The following is a 21,126-nucleotide window of genomic DNA, read 5'->3' on the forward strand; positions in this document are numbered from 1 at the left end:
GTCGACGCTGCTGCTGCCGGTTCTTCTGCCGCTGCCCGCGGCCCCCCAGCCCTTTCCCCCGCCCGTGGCCCCGAGTCGGCCCTCCGGCCGAGCCCCGCCAGGCGCCGCGAGGCCCCTGGCGTTGGCAAGGCCGGGCCCGGCCCCGACGCCGCGCCGCCTTACGCCGAGCCCGACTGTCTCGACTCGCGACTCAGCACTGTCTTCTTTCCCAGGACTGGTTCCGAGGGGCCCGCAGGCGCCCAGACTCGCCCCCAGCCGGAGTGCCCCGGCCCGGCCCGGGAGCGGCCCCTTGTAGAGGTTCGAGGAGCCTGCCGAGTGCCATCCCGGCGCCCGACCGCCCACCGCCCGGCCCGCCGGCCCGCTTCTTCCTGATGCAGACTGCCGTCCACTAGAGGTTGGACAGACCCCCGAGGTGCGTAGCCGCCCCTGGCCCTCCGGCCTGCAGGAGCCCGGGCTTCGTCCGCGGCCCCGCGCTGGGCACGGGTTCGGTAGCGTTTTCTGCACAGACCCGAGTCAAACATTTGGTAGACGCCGGGACCTAATTTGAGTTTACTTAAATTGTTTGAAATATAATTTTTTTTCAAGGAGGGGGGGGGAAAAACGGAAGAAGCATAATTCAGCCATTTTTTGCAGCACACAGCTGCAGGTACCATGATTATTTTCTCCCTAACCCGTTCCTCCCCTTTAAAAATTCTGTTTATGCCTGAAATAGAACTATGCGAAATGCGAGGCATAAAACGTGGAATCAGAAGGTCTGGGTTCGACTGGGTGACGCTGAGAAAATCGCTTACCGAACATCGGTTTCTTATCTATGAAATCTAGGCAGTAATAGCCAGCCACATCACAGGGTAGAGAGGACTATATGAGGTCATATATGTGAAAATAACCTATAGATGTAAAGTGTTGTAAAAATGCAAAGCGATTTTTTAAGTAACCTTTGCCAGAGTGGTTAATGTTGTAGTGGCTAACTGTTGCTGCCTCTTTTTTTTCCCCTGTATTATAAGTATAAGCAATAAGTACGGAATAGCGAAGCAGTGCTGCGAATCGACTGGATATATAATAGTCACGTTGCTTGGCCTTCTTCCTACGAAATGCTAACTGCTTATTTAAATAACGGTATTCTTTAATTCAAATTTAACGTTACTGTAGTTATTTGCTTTTCATTTTTCTAGGCCTCTTATGCTCTTTTTCTCACTTGGAGTATTTAATGTCTAGTCTTCTATATTTTCCGAATTTATATTTATTTTTGTTGACCTGATTTAATGGTAACTTAGAAAATGCTTTTAAGATATATACTCTAATTTAATGCTTTTTTTTCATGTCTAGAGAACAGGATGCCTGAATATCTCTACTAATTTGAAAATTGTTTTTGAAGAGCTTATAAATGGATTCAGATTTCTGTAATTCTTACCAGATCTAGAAATGCATAGAAATTTTCAACTTTTCGACAATGTAATAGTGTTTATATAATTCTCTTTTTAAATCCTCACAGCACTTAGTAGGTGCTTAGAGCCAGTTTTTCAGTGGGAATTGGTGTTAATTTGCACTCTACTGCTGATGTAACTTAGGAATAATAGAAGAGTAAGTATTTGTGGTTTGAGAAATTGGATTTATTATTTGTCAGAACTAATATATGTGTGTAACAGATCAGTATGGAATCATTCCTACTAGGTACATCAAAAATGTAGTATGATTTGGCTTAAAAATGGTCCACAAAAAGTGAAAAAGAAGCATTTTTTTAGTATATTATTATTTTAGCCAGCAAATGGTTTTCTGAGTTTTTTCTGAAATGTTTTATTTATAACCCAATACCAGTTTTTTTTCGAGTATGCTTTTGTGTTTTATAAAAAGGCAGAGTAATATAAGCAGGCACGATTAAATTAGCAAATGGAAGAGCCTATCTTAATGTGCTAGCTTTTATAAAATGGGCTTATCGTTTGTCTTAAAGATAAAATTTTGGCAAATCACTGCTTTATTGGGAGTTTCAAGGTTTGACCTTCTCTCTGCCTTGATTTGGGTTACCTGGGTCTAAAATCTTGGAACCAGGGCTGGCTTGGCTTCATGGGTGTTCAAAAGGGCCCTGAAGTTGGTGTAATAATCTGCATTTAAAACTGGCATTGTGTAATATAAAGGTGAATGGTAAAATTCATGCTAATTTAAACTTTTAATTTTTCTTCACTTAGAATGCATTAAACCACAAATAAAAAAACAACATGACAAGTCAAGAGAGACCACAGAAGAAAGGAGAAACCTTTTTATTCTAGTACCTTTAACAACATTTTTTTCCTGCTTTAGGATAAGGAACCCAAACTTTCATTTCGCTTGGGCCCCCAAAATTAGTTGGCCTTGTCAGCTTGCCATTCACCTTGTAAATATTTTAAGAGTTAATAACATTAGCTGGGAGAAGAATGAATATTTAGTTTGAGGGGTTGAATTAATTTATTAGCATATGTGTCCTCTGAACTGGAATACTGTAGTTGGTGTGGGGTTTTTTATTGAAGAGAAATGAAAGAGTCATTGGTGAAGCATTGTAGGATACTGGTTAAACACACATGATCAGAAGTGGAATGGACCCCAACTCTACCACTTAAGACTCATAGCCTGGGGCAAGTTCCTTAACCTCTGTGAGCTTTTGATTCTTCTCATCTTTAAATCAAGGAGGGTTACAGAACATGGAGTGTCATGAAAATTAAATTGATCTCTTCATCCAACAAATATTTATTAAGCACCTATTACGTGCCAAGTGCTGTTATTTCTAGGTTGTGAGGGATACAACAGTCAAAGCAAAACTGAAAAAAAAACATAAAAAGCAAACTAATTAAGAAAAAAAGAGCCTGTTATCTCTATTCTCTATTTCAATATACTGTAGAAAAAAATAAAGCAGAAAGGGAAAGTGAGGATTTCTGGTTGTGGGGGGTGGGTGAGGTTTTTGGTTTTTTTGTTTTGTTTTGTTTTCAAAGATGGGGTTTGGGGAAGGCCTCACTTGAGATGCCACTGGAGTAGACTTGAAGGGAACCGTATATATCTGGGAATGTAGTAATCCAGGCAAAGGGAACAGCAAGTGTAGAAGCCTTAAGTTGGGTGTGTGGCTTGTTTTCAAGAAACAGCTCAAGAGGCCAGTGTATCTGGGGCATGGTGAATGAGGGGGGAGAGTAATAGGAGATAATTATTATTACCATCTTAAGAATCGTTGGAGGGGCTCTCATGGTTCATCTCGTTGTGGATATATGTTGTACTGCTACTGGTCCAAAAGTGGAAGGCATTTTCAGAATTAGAAATTTTACTTTGGAAGAAGCTGGAAAAGGCAGGGTACTCTGTATTTAATATAAGGCTCATCTGGCTGAATCATTGAAACATATAAGAACAGATAGAAAATTTATTCCTTTGTCTCTGATAAAATCATTGAGTTTAGTTAATGATTTTACATCATTTAAAGATTTGCAGTAAATCTGTATCAGAACATCAAGACCTTATGAAAGATTTAGTTTGATTGTATAATTCTTATAGAGAACTAGAATGTTAACATTATAATGTTGATGATTTCTTGTTAGGATATAACTTAGAAGATTTGGGGTTTTATTCCCCAATAGAGGCTTTTCCTAGAATTCTCACTGGATCCAATCTCTAAAGGCTAGGGAAGCTGTTTTCCATGACATCACTCTTGGACTACTACTGTTCGTACTGAGGAATAGGCAGAGGAGCATTAAATGAAAATCTTCTGATGAAAAAATAGCATTGAAGCAGGAGTGATTTTTTTTTTTCTTGCAAGGTTTCTTGTATTATAGAACGATTAAATGCTAAACATACCTGAAAAGTGAAGTAATTTAGATGATAGGTGCCAACCTGGGGCTGGAGCCTTCCTAAAAGCTTAAACAGTCATTTGCAATTTGGTACTGAGTTATAAAAACATTTAGATAGACAAGAAAGAATTTCCAGTATTAAACAAATTAAAGTTGTGCAGCCTTTCCTCCCATATTAAAATTGAGTTGTTTCTCAATCTGAATAGTGTATCCAAGAGTAAAATGACTGCTAATATAGCTAATACAGTGAGTCTGTTTTTAAAATTTTCTTGCCTTTTAGATTGAGAAGTTAGCCACTTTGAGATTGCCGAACTTAGATTTTTTTCTTTATAAGTTACAGAAATGGTGAGAAACTTTATGACTCAGAAATTAATTCTATTTTTATCCATAGTAAGCCTTGCATTTTCTTTTCAGTGTGTGAGTATGGGATTTTCTGCATTAGGCACCAACTTTGGTAATCTACCAGTTTAAGCATGAAGGTAGTATGAAATAATTTAAACTTTTCATTGAAAATAAGTATAAGCTGAGAATCTAGCTTTTGTTTCAAATGAGTTAGGATTTTGTATGAGTTTTGAAGGACCTTTGGGAGGAATGTGAAAGCATTAATGCTTATGGCATAAACATGGACCTTAATTTTGAAACATCTTCTATTTAATTGCCTAGAATTTTGCCTTCAAATCAGAATGGCAGCCTTCTAACTGAAAAGGAAGCATTTAATTTCTTTGCCTTTAATTTCCTGTCCAATTTTACCCCCACCAGACTTCTTTCTTTACTGGTCACTAGAGAGTTTGAACTGTTAGAAATTTCTGTGATATAAATAGCAGTAATAGGCTTCCAGGGCAGAGGTAGGAAGAGTATGTTTTGTGTATATGCGTGTGTTGTCATTGATCTCTTGATCATACCATCAGTAGTACTCAAACCTTTTGGTCTCAAGACTTCATTATTCTCTTAAAAATTTTGGAGATCCTAAAGAGCTTTTGTTTGTGTGGGTTGTATCTGTTTATATTTATTATAATATAAATTAAAACTGGAATATTAAACCCATTACACATTAAATAGCATTTTTTTTTTTTTTTTTTTTTAAAGATTTTATTTATTTATTTGTCAGAGAGAGAGGGAGTGAACACGAGCACAGGCAGACAGAGTGGAAGGCAGAGTCAGAGGGAGAAGCAGGCTCCCTGCGGAGCAAGGAGCCCGATGTGGGACTCGATCCCAGGACGCTGGGATCATGACCTGAGCCGAAGGCAGCTGCTTAACCAACTGAGCCACCCAGGCGTCCCAAATAGCATTTTTGACAAAAATGTTTTCCAAACCATACAAAACTTGGTGTGAAGATCTAATTTTTACCTTTTTGCAAATCTGATTAATATCTGACTTAATGGAAGACAATGGGCTTCTTATCAGCTTCTGCATTTAATCTGTTACCATATCACATGTGTAGCTTCTGGAAAACACTGAGAGAATGAAAGTGAAAAAAACAACTTCTAAAATTATTACTGTGAAAATAGTTTTTGTGAAATAGACTTTGTGGAATCCTTTTAGAGGATAAGGACCCCATTTGTCCCTGGATTACACTTTGGAAAGTGCTATACTAATCATTCTTTTTAAAAAATTATTTTTATTTTTATTTATTTATTTGACAGATCACAAGTAGGGAGGTGGGCAGAGAGAGAAGGGGAAGCAGGCTTCCCACTCAGCAGAGAGCCCGATGCAGGGCTCGATCCCAGGACCCTGAGATCATGACCTGAGCCGAGGGCAGAGGCTTAACCCTCTAAGCCACACAGGCGCCCCTATACTAATCATTCTTATGCGTAGAAAATATGAGGCTTTTTTTTTTTTTTTAAATCAGTGCCAAGTTAATGAAACAAGGCAAACTCTTCAATATTTCTTTCCTAGTAGTGTATGTCTTGTCACTAGTTTAAGTTGGTCCTGCTTTGGAAAAAATCTTCCATTTAACATTGTAAAGCCAAATGTAGAATATATACATATGTGGGTTTATAAACCATGATTTCCTTTAATCTGATGATCTGTTTCTGAAAAGTGAGGATACAGAATTTTTGTACATTGAACATTTTGTATGTTAGTAAATCTCTCTTCTCAAAACCCCTTAATGGGTTTTTTTCACCAGTTCTCATTGATTTATAGTTCTTATTTGAGCTTAGTTTTACAGTGATTTATTTTTTAATTATTTACTTATTCCATAATTTGCTGTAATTCTTACAGAATTCTTATGCATAAGTTTTTTTTAAGATTTTATTTATTCTTATGCATAAGTTTTTATGTTTTTTTTATTCTTACACTTTCCTTTTTCTAATTAATATTTTAATTTGCTTCTACGTGTGTTTTGTGTTTTTATTTTAATTTAAGCCTCACTTTTTTTTTCTTCTTTTTTGGTAGCTTCCAGGGTATGGATTGTGAACAAGGTGGTTTTGTTTCAAGTGTTCATTTGTAAGTTTGGTTGTTTGATGCCTTAAGCATTGATTTTGTTGATTTGTGGTGTCCAATAGAATATAATACAAGATAAATGTAATTTTAAATTTTCTCATAGTCACTGGGTTTTTTTTAAGTCAAAAATAGATGAGATTACTTTTAACATATCTTATTTAACCCACTGTATCCAAAATACTACTTCAATATGTGATCAGTACAACATTTTGTACAATGAGATAACTAACCCTTTCTTTTTTGTACTAGCTCTTCAAAATCTGGCATCCATTTTTTTTTCTGGCATCCATTTTATATTTAACAGCACATGTCAGTTTGGACTAGACACATTTCAAGGGCTCCATAGACCTTGTGTATTGAACAGGACAAATGTAGAGAGTGGGTACTCTGGTTAGGGCAGAAAAACTTGAAGAGCCCATAAAAGCTAGAAAATTATACTTGTGTGATGAGAAAATATGGAAAATAATGCCATTACAAAATGAAGTCCAGGGTTTTAACTACCATTACATCTACTCTCTTCTAAACTTAAATTGTGATAAACCCTAGGGAGGTGTGGGATCTGTAGAGGTGATTTTGAGGGGTATCAAGTTCCTTTGGTTTTGTGAATGATAAATAGGCAAGAGTTGGACAGTGGAAGCCAAAATTGAGTGACCTCTGGTGGAGGGCCTTGCTCTGGGCTAGGCATTTAAGCAAATTCGTTTAATCACCACCACAACTCAGTAATAAGGTGGTGGTGATAATTCCTAATGTGTGGATGGATGGAAACTAAAGTCAGGAAGTTAACTGAAATTCTCCAGGTCACGCAGTGGTAAGTACTAGTGAGCACTCTTAATCTCCAAAGTTTTGCTCTTTCCAACAGAATACAAGTTTCTTTGTATTTTTTGCAAATCAAATTCTAATTTTATCTAACTAGTTGCATGACCTTGAAAAATTTCACCCCTCAGCCCTAGTGTCTTTATCAAGTTAGAGTTGATAAAGACAGGTTGGGGTTTGAAGGAAATGCTATGGCTAAGGAGAAGGGTTTTTCCAGAGACAACAGGACTCTTAAAGGGTCAGGTCTGTTATACTGGTTCCAGTAACACCAACAGAAAGGGCATAATAAGCCCTAACATTAGGGTGTCCTTAAATGCCACATACTGGTCTCAAGTCTTTACGTGTAGTCATTCATGTAATCCTCACAGCCACCTATAAGGAAGGTTCTGTTGATATTGATGTCACTTTATACAGATCAGGACATCAGAGCACAGAGAGAGTAAATAGCTTGCCCCAAGGTCATAGCTGGTAAGAGGCAGACCCGGGATTCAAACATGGCACCTTACTCCAACACCTGGACTCTTTTTTTTTTTTTTTAAGATTTTATTTATTTGTCAGAGAGAGCGAGCGAGAGCGAGCACAGGCAGACAGAGTGGAAGGCAGAGTCAGAGGGAGAAGCAGGCTCCCTGCAGAGCAAGGAGCCTGATGTGGGACTCGATCCCAGGATGCTGGGATCATGACCTGAGCCGAAGGCAGCTGCTTAACCAACTGAGCCACCCAGGCGTCCCCAACACCTGGACTCTTAACTCACTACTTCCATTTAGAGATTAAATGTTGGTCAGTTAATCACTGAGTATTTTACTATTTTATACTTATACACATGCTTCCCATTAAAATGTAAAATACTTTTGCTGCTCTAAAGCTGTTAGTCTTATTGATAGATGCACCAAGCTTTTTCATGTAGAAAAAAAGTTAACTGATATGTTCCAGCTACCACAAATTAGTTTTAAGAGTCAATTTAGATCAAGTAAATTTGACAAATGCGCATTGCTAAGACTTGAGAAATAACTATAGTTTATTTAGTCTGCATGCCCGCATTAAGTGCATTATACCTCTGGAGGAGAATAAGTGAGAGTTTTATGACAAAATTTTGAATTCATCATGTTCAATGTTCTCAGTTTTAGATGTACACATATAAGACCAAGAAGGTTTGAGTAACTTAAAGTATAGAATTTCTGTTCTAAAACACATTAGTCAGGGATCTTGATTATAATACGAAGGAAAAAACCCACCTAAGGTAGTAAAATTGGAATTTATTCTAAGCATGGAAGGATTTCTTTTAGAATCCGGGGACAGGAATAGAGCTGGGCCTAGCAGCGGGAAAAATGAGGGCATTGGGGAGCACTCCCTGTCCTCTTGTCTTCGCTTTATTCTTCTTTCTCAGTTCACTGGCTTTCTCTGATAGCCAAGCCAGCATGGCAAGCAGAAGTTGGTGCCCACAGCTGCTCTTCGACATCTTCTAGTCCTAGTCATACACGGTCGGTGTGCCTCTCTTTTCCCCTTTTCTAAATTCTTGACAAGAGAGAGTTCATCTTGATGCCTGTTTCCCACCCCAATCTGACCTTATGTGACTGGACAGGATCACAGCGGGGAAGCTGGCCTACTTGGAGTCCCCCTTAGTGGGCTGGGTGCCCAGAGGAATACGAATGGGTGCTGTATTTTTAGGATCTTTTGACTCCCAGTTTACCAGTCATTCTCCTTCCCCACCCCCCCTTGCTTCTTTGCCCTGTGATGATTCTGCCATAGTAAGTATCTGGAACCTAGATTGCTGCTTTTGAGAAAGCATGGTTTCTCCTTTAAAAAAAATTTTTTTTTAATTCAAGTACCATTAACATAGAGGTGTATATTGGTTTCAGGTATACAATATAGTGATTGAACAATTTTATACATTTCTCAGTGTTCATCAAGAGAAGTGTACTCTTCATCCTCTTTTTTTCACCCATTCCCCCCACCAGCTTCCCCTCTGGCAACCACCAGTTTGTTCTCTGTGTTTAAGAGTCTGTTGTCTCTTTTTCCTTGTTCATTTGTTTTTAAAATTCTGCATATTAGTGAAATCATATGATATCTGTCTTTCTGACTTACTTTACTTGGCATTATACTCTCTAGGTCCATCCATCTTGTTGCAAATGGCAAGATTTCTTTTTTCCCGTTTTTATGGCTGAGTATTATTCCGTGTGTGTGTGTGTGTGTGTTCTATATATGTATTATGTATAACTCCACATTCTTTATGCATTCATCAGTCAGTAGACACTTAGGTTGCTTCCATATTTTGGCTATTGCAGATTGGTACAGCCATTGTGGAAAACAGTATGGGGGTTTTGCAAAAAATTAAAAATAGAATTACCATATGACCCAGTAATTCCACTTCTGGGTATTTACCCAAAGAAAACTGAAAGCATGAATTCAAAAAGATCTATGTACCTCTATGTTTACTGCATCATAGTATCTTTTTTTAAAAATTTCCTTTAGATGGAACCTTTTTCAGAAAGGTAAATGATAGCTGTTTGAGACCTAATCTGATAGTGACAGCTGTTGAATAGAGAGGGTCACTTTGACAAGGAGTGAAATATATGGTATTTTAGGCACTATCAAAATAACAGATTAATAAAAGACAAAGTAGTCTACTCTCAAGTATATGAATGCTAATGTCCAGTCTTGTACTGCTGAATCTTCATTAAATGTGACCAATATCTTGACTGATGTTAGAGTGCTAATTGGTGATCCTGAGAAAGATAATGAAATATCAAATATTTTATCGGTTTAACTTACTGTGTTTTTTTAATTCCAGTTATTCTGAAAATTGATCGTTAATGTGATGTGAGTAGTCCTCTATTAACCATAATGTTTGATTATTCAGATACCACACTGTATGATGTTCCTTTTGTTCCCAGTGCTCAGTTGTGTACAGATGCCTCATATCACTTGGAAAATTCTAAGCTCTAATTCTAATTTTACCTTTAAAAAATAATTCAGGAAAAAAAATCCTACTAGCTTACTTTAATCTTGAATGTATTAGTAAAGTTGTTCTGCCAAGCATTGCTTGCAGAGTCTAAAATATTTTATATCTCTTTTCCAAATGATAAACAGCCCTCTTGTGTTCTGCCTTTCCAAAATGAAAGTATAGCTTTTGAATTAATGGAGTACTAATAAAAAAAACTTGATAATAATTTCACCTTATGCATATTTTGCTGCCTTAGGTAAGTAAACATACTATGTCATTTAATCAGTAATACTTGAAGGTAAGTTAGGGACAAACCGGGACAAGAGCACCTAGGATGCCTCTTGGTAAGATGGGGAATACAGAAGAAAGAACTGATTGGGAGAAGGTAGAATTATGACTACTTTTAGACATGATTTTGAGATCCCAGTGGGGGGGCACTAAGTATCTAGCGGACCATTCACCACTGGGACAGAGGTGGTCAAGGTATGGGTAGAGGTGGGTAATAGGAGAAACCCTGGGTTTAAATGAAGTCATTTAAGGAGACACAGTGTTTAGATGAGAAGAGAAAAGGTCTGAGAACATGAGTCCAGGGAGGAGATTTCAGAAGTAAGCAGCCCAGGAATAGAAAGACAATTGAAATAGTATCCTGAAACAGAGCAAGTGATGAGCCACGGGAGGAAGTCATACTGCAGAAGGATTCTGAGAAATAGGGGCCAGTATCTAATCATTGGATTTGGCAATTAAAGGGTTTTTTTTAAACCTTCAATTTTTAAAAAAATTTTTTATTTTAAACCTTTAATTTTTAAAATGAAATTCCAGTTTTTAAAATGAGATTTTTAGAAATGAAATTTCAAAAACAATAGTACACTTTTGTGGCAGGGAGATTAGAAAACACAGTTTAGCAAAAGGTAACAAATTAGAACTGCTTAATATTCTACCATCCTGAGATAACCGTTTTTAACATTATGTTCTATTATCCTTTCAGACATTTTTCTTGCTAACAAAGGATTTTCTTAAAGATGACTTTAGACTGGGATAACTGCTGAATTAATAACTGCTGGGTTAATAGGTCACGAAATTAAACATAGGGTGTCACAGATAACATATTGATGAAACAAAGTAGAAAAATACAGTGATAGCTTACTCACTAGGGTGGAGAAGTAGTGCTTTTAGCATGGCCATGGAAGCTGCCTTTTCATTGCCACATCGGAGGCCTCTGCCAAATCCAGGGTGCGGGAGGGATTCCCGAAAGACACCTCCATGCCTACCACAATGCCTGGCACACACCGAGACGCTCTTATGGCAAGTAAAGGAGGAGGTAATGGTGATAGAGTGGGGGAGACCGGAAAGGAAAGCACTTGGGAGATTGGGTCGGATACTAGAAGGTCTATGCAGGAGAAGGACAGAAAGTAAAGTTTGGGATTGATAGGCCAAGTGAAAAGAGAGATGAAGGTTAAGCCAGAATGAAAAGTTGACAGTTGAGATTTTAGATGGTAACCGGTTTTAGATTGTGGTGCGTTCTAGCAGGTAGGGGAACACGGTTTTAAAATGGAGTCAGGGGGGAGGTTGTAGGAGTTGAGGTGGCCAAGGAAGTTAGACTTTGTGGGTTTTGTACGAGTGATCTTATGTGAGCATTGAAAAGGTGGAGAACAGGAGCCTTAGCCGGGTGCCAAGGTTGTCCATGAACATGGGGGCGAGAGTCATTGGTGAGGATGTGGGTATGTGATCAGTGACCAGGAGCAGTAGAAGATAGATTTCTATCTGAGCGAAAGGCCATGTTTTAGAAAAAGGACAGTAGAAACCTAAAAGAAGGCTTAGAAGGTAGGCTTAATAAGCTACAGAAGAGGATTTTTTTTTATGTTTAAATCAGACTGTGGAGAAAACTTTGCGACCAGCAGGAGCTGGTAGGGGAGTTTGTTTACTCTGACCCAAGGTTCCACAGGGCACAGACGAAAAGGGTAGGGAGGGAATTGGGGATGGGAGGAGGCCCCGGAGCTGGGAAGGATGAGAGGAGAAGATAAGTGGCCCTTGGCCTGGCCGGCAGGGTGGAAAGGAGAGTAGTCGTGTGAAAAGGAGAAAATTACTTTGCTTCAGAAACAGTCTAATAAACTCAATTAGTTTATTCTGCCCTAGAAGATCTAATTATCATTCCATTCTCTTGGCTTCATTTCTCTGATATGCAAAAATGTGCTTTCATTCCTTTCAAAAATTTACATATTTATATTTTAAATATATAAATAATATGTGATCATTGTTTTTTTTTTACAATAAGGTTAATGAGGTAAGTAAAAAAGAGAAGGGGGTAAATCTCAGTTTCTTGAAATCTTACTACCCGAGGATATCATTTTGGTATCTGTTCCTCCAGACGTTTTCTTATCTCAACATACATGTGTGTATTTAATTTTGGAAAATGCTCCAAGTAAACTGCAGTTGTCTGCTTCATTGCTTTTTTCACGTAACAATACCTAATAAACATCCTTTGTCAGAATAGGTAGATTTCTGCCATCGTTTTTAGTTGTTACAGTACTCCATTAGAGAACTATACCACATTTACTTCATATACTCTGTTGTTGGGCTTTTGAATATTTTCCAGTTCTTTATTATAAGTAAGGCTAGAAAGAAAAATCATGTGTGTACAGTTTGGCATATTTATCTGATTATTTCCTTTGGGTAAGTTCCTAGGTTTTTTCAAGGTCAACAGTGGTACTTTTTGGGTTGATTTCTTTTTTGTTGCTTTTTCTCATAATTTAGCATTTGGCTGACAAATCCTTTTTGTGTTGATAATTTGGGGAGATAGTGAAATATGTTTGGTGAACAGTGTAAAATCAGTGGGCTAGGCATATATTATTTGTGAGTTAACAATTTGCCATCGTTTGATCGATACGTAATAGACTTTTTCCCCAGGTAGGGAAGCCAAAAACATTAGCCTGTAAACCTTTAGGTTGTCTTCTCCCAAAGGGCTTGTACATTTAAGACTTAGGCAGTGGAATTGAGATAATTATGAAAAATTGTTTAAGCTCTTAAGTTAATAATGCATGGAAATGATTAACACAGTTTTCTTTGATTACCTTTTTTCCAGGTGATTCATGGCAGGGGACGTGGAAGGATTCTGTTCCTCCATCCATGACACCAGTGTCTCTGCCGGGTTCAGAGCACTGTATGAGGAGGGATTGCTTCTTGATGTCACTCTGGTTATTGAAGATCATCAGTTCCAGGCCCATAAAGCACTCTTGGCCACCCAGAGTGATTACTTCAGAATTATGTTTACTGCAGACATGAGGGAGCGAGATCAGGACAAAATTCATTTAAAAGGTCTAACTGCTACTGGTTTCAGCCACGTCCTTCAATTTATGTATTATGGAACTATAGAACTGAGTATGAATACTGTTCATGAGATCCTTCAGGCTGCCATGTATGTTCAACTTATAGAAGTGGTGAAGTTCTGCTGCTCTTTTCTATTAGCAAAAATCTGCTTAGAAAATTGTGCAGAAATTATGAGACTCTTAGATGATTTTGGTGTAAACATCGAGGGAGTCAGGGAGAAGTTGGACGCCTTTCTGCTAGACAACTTTGTGCCACTCATGTCCAGACCTGACTTCCTGTCTTATCTGAGCTTTGAGAAGCTCATGTCTTATTTGGATAATGATCATCTGAGCAGGTTCCCAGAGATAGAGCTGTACGAGGCTGTGCAGTCTTGGCTGCGGCATGATAGAAGACGCTGGAGACATACCGATACCATCATTCAGAACATCAGGTTTTGTTTGATGACCCCATCCAGTGTTTTTGAGAAGGTTAGTGCATTTGAAAGCAACAGACAGGACCCACCATTTAGTTGAGGCAGTATGTCTTTATAGGTCAGATTCCCAGGCTTGGTCAGGAGCTAAAAAGAATAGTTTATAAGAATAGTTAGTGGATAAGCAGTCTAATGTGTTGTAGCTTGTACATTTAGGTTTTTAAAAATACATTTTGTGGGGGAAAGAAGAACCAGGTAGGTAAGTAGAGTAGTTTTGTTTTAAAAGTACTTTTAAAGTTGAAGCATAATTATTTAATCCAAAATATTCCAAGTTTGCTTTAGCTTTTCTTTCTTTTCACAAAGTAATTAAATCTGAATTGGGTCAGGTTAGCTCCGTTTTTAAAAATTAATTTAAGTAATACATGCAGAAATTAGAGTTGAGAGGAGTTTTTGTAGTTTTGAATGATGTACATTAATGTAGTTTTGTATTCCTCTAAAATGTAGTGAGTAAACATAAAATAGTTCTTGAAAAGCAATAGGCCCTAGTGGTGATGCTTCTCTACCCTTACCTAGTTGTTTCTTCCCTATGCTTAAGTAGTTCTGTTTTTCCCGTTTCACTATGAATACTAACTAAATTTAACCATGAAAACATGTTTATGTCTAAAACCATTGTTTTGGCATTTCTAACTAAATAGACTATAAATCCTCTGTCAACGTTGATCAAACAGCCCTGTGCACATTTTACCATGTAACAGTTCTGTTGTTTGAAAAATAGTCTTTCTCCAAAACAGCCTTGCCCTTTTTGCACGCAAGCATCTTTCATTTTTATATCAGAGTCTTCACTTATGATCTTTTCTTGCCAAAAGGAGAGAAAGCAGTTTCAGTAATTGCTTAACTTAATTGGTTTCTAATCATACGGTTACCTCTGGGGCTCTGTTTACCTCTTGCATCTTTTCCTCTTTCTAGAAAGCACACTTAAAGCTTTGGTTCAACACCCTTCATGTTAAATAGTTCTTTAGCTTTAGTTACCACACGTGGTGATAAAAATATAATATTTGCAAAGGAGGGTTGTTTACACCGTTTGAAAAATAAACAGATTTGCCCCTGCAGATAACACTCAGCAGTCTGGCATGTCCCCCCCCCCCCCGAAATGCTGTGAAATATCATTAACTTATACTTTTAATAGAGAACCCAACTTTATGGGATTTTTATCTTTATTCTCAGAATGCACTGGATCTGGCAGAAATAACTGAAACTAAAGAATACATTGCTTAATTACTTTTTGTTGGGTGATAATCGGCCCCACGTCAACTATGTCAATCATTTGTCTCTGATAACGATTTTTTTCCTTACTAATGTTTTTATTGTTCTCTTTCTCTGGGGAATTCTGTTTTGTCTTTATGCACTAAATGCAAATGCTCTCCCATGGCTTAAACAAAACACTCCAACTTTAGTCTAGATGGAAGTACTGGTGAAATAAGAAATAAAATTTCTCCTTCTGTGGGACAATATAATGGATAATTGTTAGCAGTAAATGATTTTTAATTGCTGAGTGCTGAGCCTTTTTATGTTCTAATTACCAGTTCAAGGTGGTCAGTAGTGACAGTGGCTGAAATGAAAGTTAATACCATCGGGTAGTTTTGTAAATTACATGAAACATCTCATGTACCTTCTGATGGATTTTGTTTGCTTCTGTAGCATAGGATGTGATTATTCACCACTGGCCCAGGATTGGGTAGATCTCCTCAGAATAAAAATGTTAAGGCTTCCTTCTTGAGTTAATTTCTAAGGAAAACTTCATAAGGCCCTGGCCAAAGAGGGAGCTTTGTTTTTTTGTAATTTAGAAATCTTTCAGTTTTATTTTAGTAATACTGGTAAGATCAATGGAAAGTAGTCAGTGATTCTTGTCTTAGTGATGTATGAGAGTTACTGTTTATCATAGTACTCTGTGGCTTTCTCTTCTATTTTATTTCCAATAGAGTTTAACATACATTGTTAACATACATTGGCTTTCTGAATGTTGAGAAACATTTTTGAGAGCTTATCTCTAGAAATAAAACTTCATAAACCAAACTTAAATGGAAAATTGGGTTGGGAAATAAGAATTTGAACTATTTTGCACCATACTATTTTGAGCTCCCTTGAAAAGAGGGCCCATCCATTTTTCCTTTACTTAGTGTGCTGCAGGTCTCAAACAAAGCCATTTTAATATCCATTATATATGCACACTGCCAGAAAGGGCACAGAAATAAAGACATGTTACATCTGTGCTGGTCCTTTTTTAGTATGAGAATCTACATAGGGAAAAGCGTAGGCAGTTTCGATTTGTGGTTTTATCCTATTTGCTGAAATTTAGAAAAACAATATTGATAGGCACATTTTATTTTTAGCTTTAAATTATTAAAACTTCCTATGACTTTCTAAACATTAAATGAAAGAATAGTGGAATGATCACCCATAAACATATCCTTTAGGTTAAGACTGTTAACATCTTTCCGCCTTGGCTTTAGCTGTGTAAAACCATTTCAGAGAATGTTGTAGACATTATGACACTTCATCCCTAACTGCTCGAGCGAGCAGCTCATCTCCCAAGAGTGAGGAAATTCGACATAACCATGATACCATTGTTGAAATTAACAATAATTCCTTAATGTCATGTAATAGGCTCTTCATTTTGTGATTTTTCTCACTTGTTCCCTAAATGTCTTTTTTTTAAGCTGTTTTTTTTTAAAGGATTTAATCAAGGTTCATACAGCATATTGGATTGTTGTGTCTCCCTTTGAATCTGGAACTCTCTCTTTTTTCTTGTTTATGATGAGGATGTTCAAACGTGAAAAGATGGAAGAATAGTATAACATAACTCTGTAGCTGTCACCTAGGTTCCAGAACTGCCCTACCCAAATTCAGTGCCATTCCACTTAGGTTAATCAACAATAATATCATGTGATAGCTAGTCCATATTCAAATTTTCCCATTTCTCAAAGTGCCCTAGAATCTAGTCATTATTTATGTATTGCTTTTGATTATCACATCTGTCTAATCTTAATCTAAAACTGTCCCGCACTTTTTTTTTTTTTTTTTTTGAGAAAGGTCAGATCTCTGATTGTCTTAGTGTGTCCCACATTCTGGATTTGTCAGATTATTTCTTTGTGTTGGTGTTAACTTAGTTCCTCTTTTCCTTATGTGTCCCGTTAACACATCTACTTCTCAGCATTGTGTTTTTTCAGGAACAGTTACAGGGCAATATTGTTGTAATGCCAAAGAAGTCTTGGCACTTAGCAGCTCTAATCAAACTTAGAATTTACCATTTTTTTTTCCTTAGGAGGCTAAGTAGCCTGATCCTATGACTAAGGTAATCAAGAATCTTATTCATAGTATTATTAGATTTCTTTTAGATTCTTAAAATTTCCCTCCTTTAAAAAAAATGGAGAGCCTTTCCATTCAGTTTGATGGGATTAAAACTAGCTGAAGTCAAGATTAAAAGATTGCTTTCTAATAAAAAATTAGTGTATAGCTATGACCCTAGAACTGCATTGTTCAGTAGGGTTACTGCTTGTGGCTACTGAATACTTGAGATGTGGCAAGTCTGAATTGAGATTTTATTAGGATGACAAAAAGGGTGTAAATAACCTCATTACTCATTTTTATATTGATCATAGCTTGAACTGATATTTTGGGTATACTGGGTAAAATGAAACACATTATTAAAATCAACTTCAGGTGCCTCGTTAGTGCAGTAAGTAGCGCGTCAATCTCATAAAATCAACTTCACCTTTGTACTTTCTTAAATGTGGCTACCAGAAAGTGTACAAGTAATCAGTGGCTCACATTTGTGGCTCTTTATATTTCTTCTGCACAGCGCTGCTCTAGAAGTTCAAGGAGTGAGTTGTTCATCAGAAACTCTGTGAACAAGAATATGGTAAACAGTCTTTCTCACATATTAGACCCTTTTCCTGGTTTCTCAGCCTTTTAAGATGTTCTGCACGCTCTAATGTTGAATGAGCTTACCCTACCTACCTATTCTTTAGCGTGGCTGATGAGGTTAGCTTGAACGTAGCATCTCTTTGTCAGGATCCCGACCCTGGCCTTAGGAAAATAAAAAGCAAGTGAACAAAGCTTGGTGGAAGGAACCTGTGTGGACTTTAATTCTTTCTTCGGTGGTAATGAACACATCTGAACAGAAGCTTCGTAGTGAGGGAACGGGGCCTTCCGCCTCTCATCAGGGAATAGCCCTTTTCGTTGCGGGGACCTGAGTCTTGTCCTCCAGCGATGCTGCAATCTTTGAGTTGGTGCTTCTGTAGTATCTTTCTCCCTCATCCTCTACTTTTCTCCCCAGCTGAAAACAGATGGTCTTAACTTTTGTACTGAGTACTCTGTGGGACCATCACCAGAGAGATCATGGCTTCCAGATTTCCACTGAGTTCCTTAGAAGCCACCGGGGTTAAGCGCACGCTTCTGCACCTCACGGTCCTCTCCCTTCCTGCTCTAGCAGTCATCGTCGGAAGCCCTTGGACTGGGAAGCGAGCAGACCTGGGTTCCACTCTGAGCAGTGCCACTTGTTCTGGAATAAGATTCCTAACCTTTCTGAGCCTGTTTTTTTTGTTGTTGTTTTTTAAGACTTTATTTATTTATTAGAGATCACAAGTAGGCAGAGAAGCAGGCAGAGAGAGAGGGGGAAGCAGGCTCCCTGCTGAGCAGAGATCCCCATGCGGGGCTCGATCCCAGGACCCTGGGATCATGACCTGAGCCGAAGGCAGAGGCTTTAACCCACTGAGCCACCCAGGCTCTTCTCTGAGCCTGTTTTTTAATCTGTTAAAGGGAACTAACCAGTAGCCTCAACCTTTGTGTAGAGCTTTTGAGGCACAATCTGACATATATAAGGTGTTCTGGCCCAGCTTGGGTCATTTAGAAGTTGTTAGATAGTCATGAAAATTCAGTTTGTTTGCATGAACAAAATATAGCCAGAGAAATTTAATGGCACTGAAAAAAGCACAAGGTGTGGGAAAGCTTCCAGATGTGCAAGCCCAATTCTGGGGATTTCGATGTATTATCAAAGAAATTAAATTTTAAATTTTAAATTTATTTCAAAGAAATTTTAAGAATTTCAAGGAAATTTTAAATGTACAATTTATTTCGAAGAAATAAATTTTAAGGATCTTGTCCTTTTAATATAGTTGTTGAAGAGGTCTTAGGATTCCTTTTATCTCTAGTGGATTGTTTTTTTAAGATTTTATTTATTTTACAGAGAGGATGAGTAGAGGCAGTGGGAGTGACAAGGAGAGGGAGAAGCAGGATCTCTGGCTGAGCAGGGAGCCCGATGCTCAGCTCAATCCCAGGACCCTGGGCTCATGACCTGAGCCAAAGGCAGATGCTTAACTGACTGAGCCACCCAGGTCCCCTTTGTAGTGGGTGTTTAAAATAGACTTCATTTTCAGTTTTTACTGACAAACGTCTGTGGCGTTTTTGTTTTTTGTTTTTTACTAGCTCCGAGGGTCTTTGCGTCTGTTAACAGAGATAAGGCCTGACATTTGTCATTCTGAATTTCAGTGATGGGAAGATTTAAATAGTTTAAACCTTGCTTTCTTTGGTTTTTTGGTTTTTAAAAAAACAATTACTGCTTTATTGAAAACATTTTATGAAGTAAATGTATATTTGGCAAAATGCTATTATACTTTTTTTGTATAGAAAAGATCTTCTTAGCAAAATTGTTAAATTATTCATTTACATACCCATATGTTGGTTATTTAGTACAGTGACATTTTAATATTTTTGAACCTAGGGCATCTTCAATATCATAAATATGCATAAGGTAAGAGTGTGCCAGTAATTCCCCTTAGAAATTGTATTAATCATAAAATCTTCCAGTTTTTCAAAAGGAAGGAAAATCTTTCAGTCCTGTAAAGATTAAAAATAACACATTTGTTCAGCTTATAATTAGGCTTTTACAGTTGGTTTTTCACTGGCTGTTCAGTAAGGGAGCAGATTATAAAGATGTATTCTGCTTTATTCTTAATGTTTTATAAACTAGCTTGTGATAGTCAGGTTCCCTAGTGTGCTTTTTTCCTCATGTATTAAGTGTAATTCATCATATGGCCCCAAATTGGGGTTTATGTAACTTTTAAAGAGCAAAGCTAATGTTTTAGTGAGAAAAAAGTTCTCTTTTACTGAGAATATATTTGGATTTAAAAACTGTATCTGCATTTTATGAAAGCTTGTTATAGAAACTTTTACAACTTTGAGATAATTTTGATAGTCTGCTAAAAAAAACCCAGCTTCATTATTAGTAAAAATTAATCCTAGTATCAGAATAAAACATGCTACAGAAGAACTTCCTAATACCTTTTTTTAAAAAGGCTTTAACTTAAGGTGCAGAATTTGTGGCTTTAAAAGCTACATGTTAAAATGGGGGTAAGGTGTCTAGTGCTCACCTTGAGAGGGAAAGAATTCAAGGATTATAAATTAAGTGTCCCAGTATACCTTGGATACTGAAGAATGTTAGCTCTCAGAACTGGTCTTCACAAAACACTGATAATCTTCCAAATATTTTCTCTGTTAGCATAGGTGATGTAGATAGCATTAACAGTGGACTGTGTGACACATAAGTAAATTGATTGTCCTTAATGTCACACTTGCATGGTGTGATATTCCGGTTAATTGAGGCGCGGACCACTTGTAACGACACTGTATGGGTACGGTTGCATCTATGTAAAGTGTAGGTGCTATATGCCCTCCAGAATGTTTTGACTAATCTAACACTTGAGCGATCCAAAATTTCTGTCCAGCAGCCAGACCATTATCTGTAGTGTTACCACAGTTCAGCAGAAAACTCAAAGTTTATTTCTAATAACTTCAGCTACAGCCAGACAAATCTAGAGGATAAAACAGAAATCTGCTTCTAACCCTCACTGAAGTACATGAGAAACATAAGCAGTGCTTTATTTGACAATACAAATGTTTGTTTGTTTGTTTGTTTTTACAAAGTCAGTAACCTAGATTTCAAATGTGAAATTTGGTTAGGGTTCCTAATAAGTTTGAGTTGTTTTTGAAGAAGTTTAAAATCCCCTTCGTATATTAAATAGTACTTACACAGCTATAAACTTGAAATTGTTTAAACTGACAGTCAGCTAGCTCACTTGCCCCTTGGAGTGAAAGCACAGAGAGGAGCGGGTTTTCTGGTAGAAGCTAGGTTATTAGGTTAAGCGGACTTTCACCGTTCACTTGGTGTCTTTTTCTGTATCTGTCTCCTTTTTACCTACCCCTCTTCCCCAGCCCCGTGGACTTGGATGATTGTAATTAACATGGGCAGAGTTCTTAAAAAATCACCCAAGGTGTTTTTCTCCTCAAGTCTTAAGCCCTTTATGTAGGGGAGTAGAGTGCTCTTGTTTTCTACCTTT

The 21,126-nt window shown here is 37.6% G+C and overlaps 1 protein-coding gene across 2 annotated transcripts in view; it reads left to right on the forward strand.

The window, feature by feature from the left end:
* The first annotated feature begins 324 nt into the window (after positions 1-324).
* KLHL15 (kelch like family member 15) overlaps positions 325-21,126 on the forward strand; it is a 31,767-nt gene continuing 10,965 nt past the window's right edge. For both annotated transcript variants that reach the window (XM_059386135.1, XM_059386136.1), the window contains exons 1-2: positions 325-412; positions 13,079-13,790. In XM_059386135.1, the coding sequence (XP_059242118.1) occupies positions 13,086-13,790 (705 nt within the window). In that variant the 5' untranslated portion in view covers positions 325-412; positions 13,079-13,085. The remainder of the gene's footprint in view (positions 413-13,078; positions 13,791-21,126) is intronic.

The sequence above is a fragment of the Mustela nigripes genome, chromosome X (assembly GCF_022355385.1).
Source record: "Mustela nigripes isolate SB6536 chromosome X, MUSNIG.SB6536, whole genome shotgun sequence".
Classification (NCBI taxonomy): domain Eukaryota; kingdom Metazoa; phylum Chordata; class Mammalia; order Carnivora; family Mustelidae; genus Mustela; species Mustela nigripes.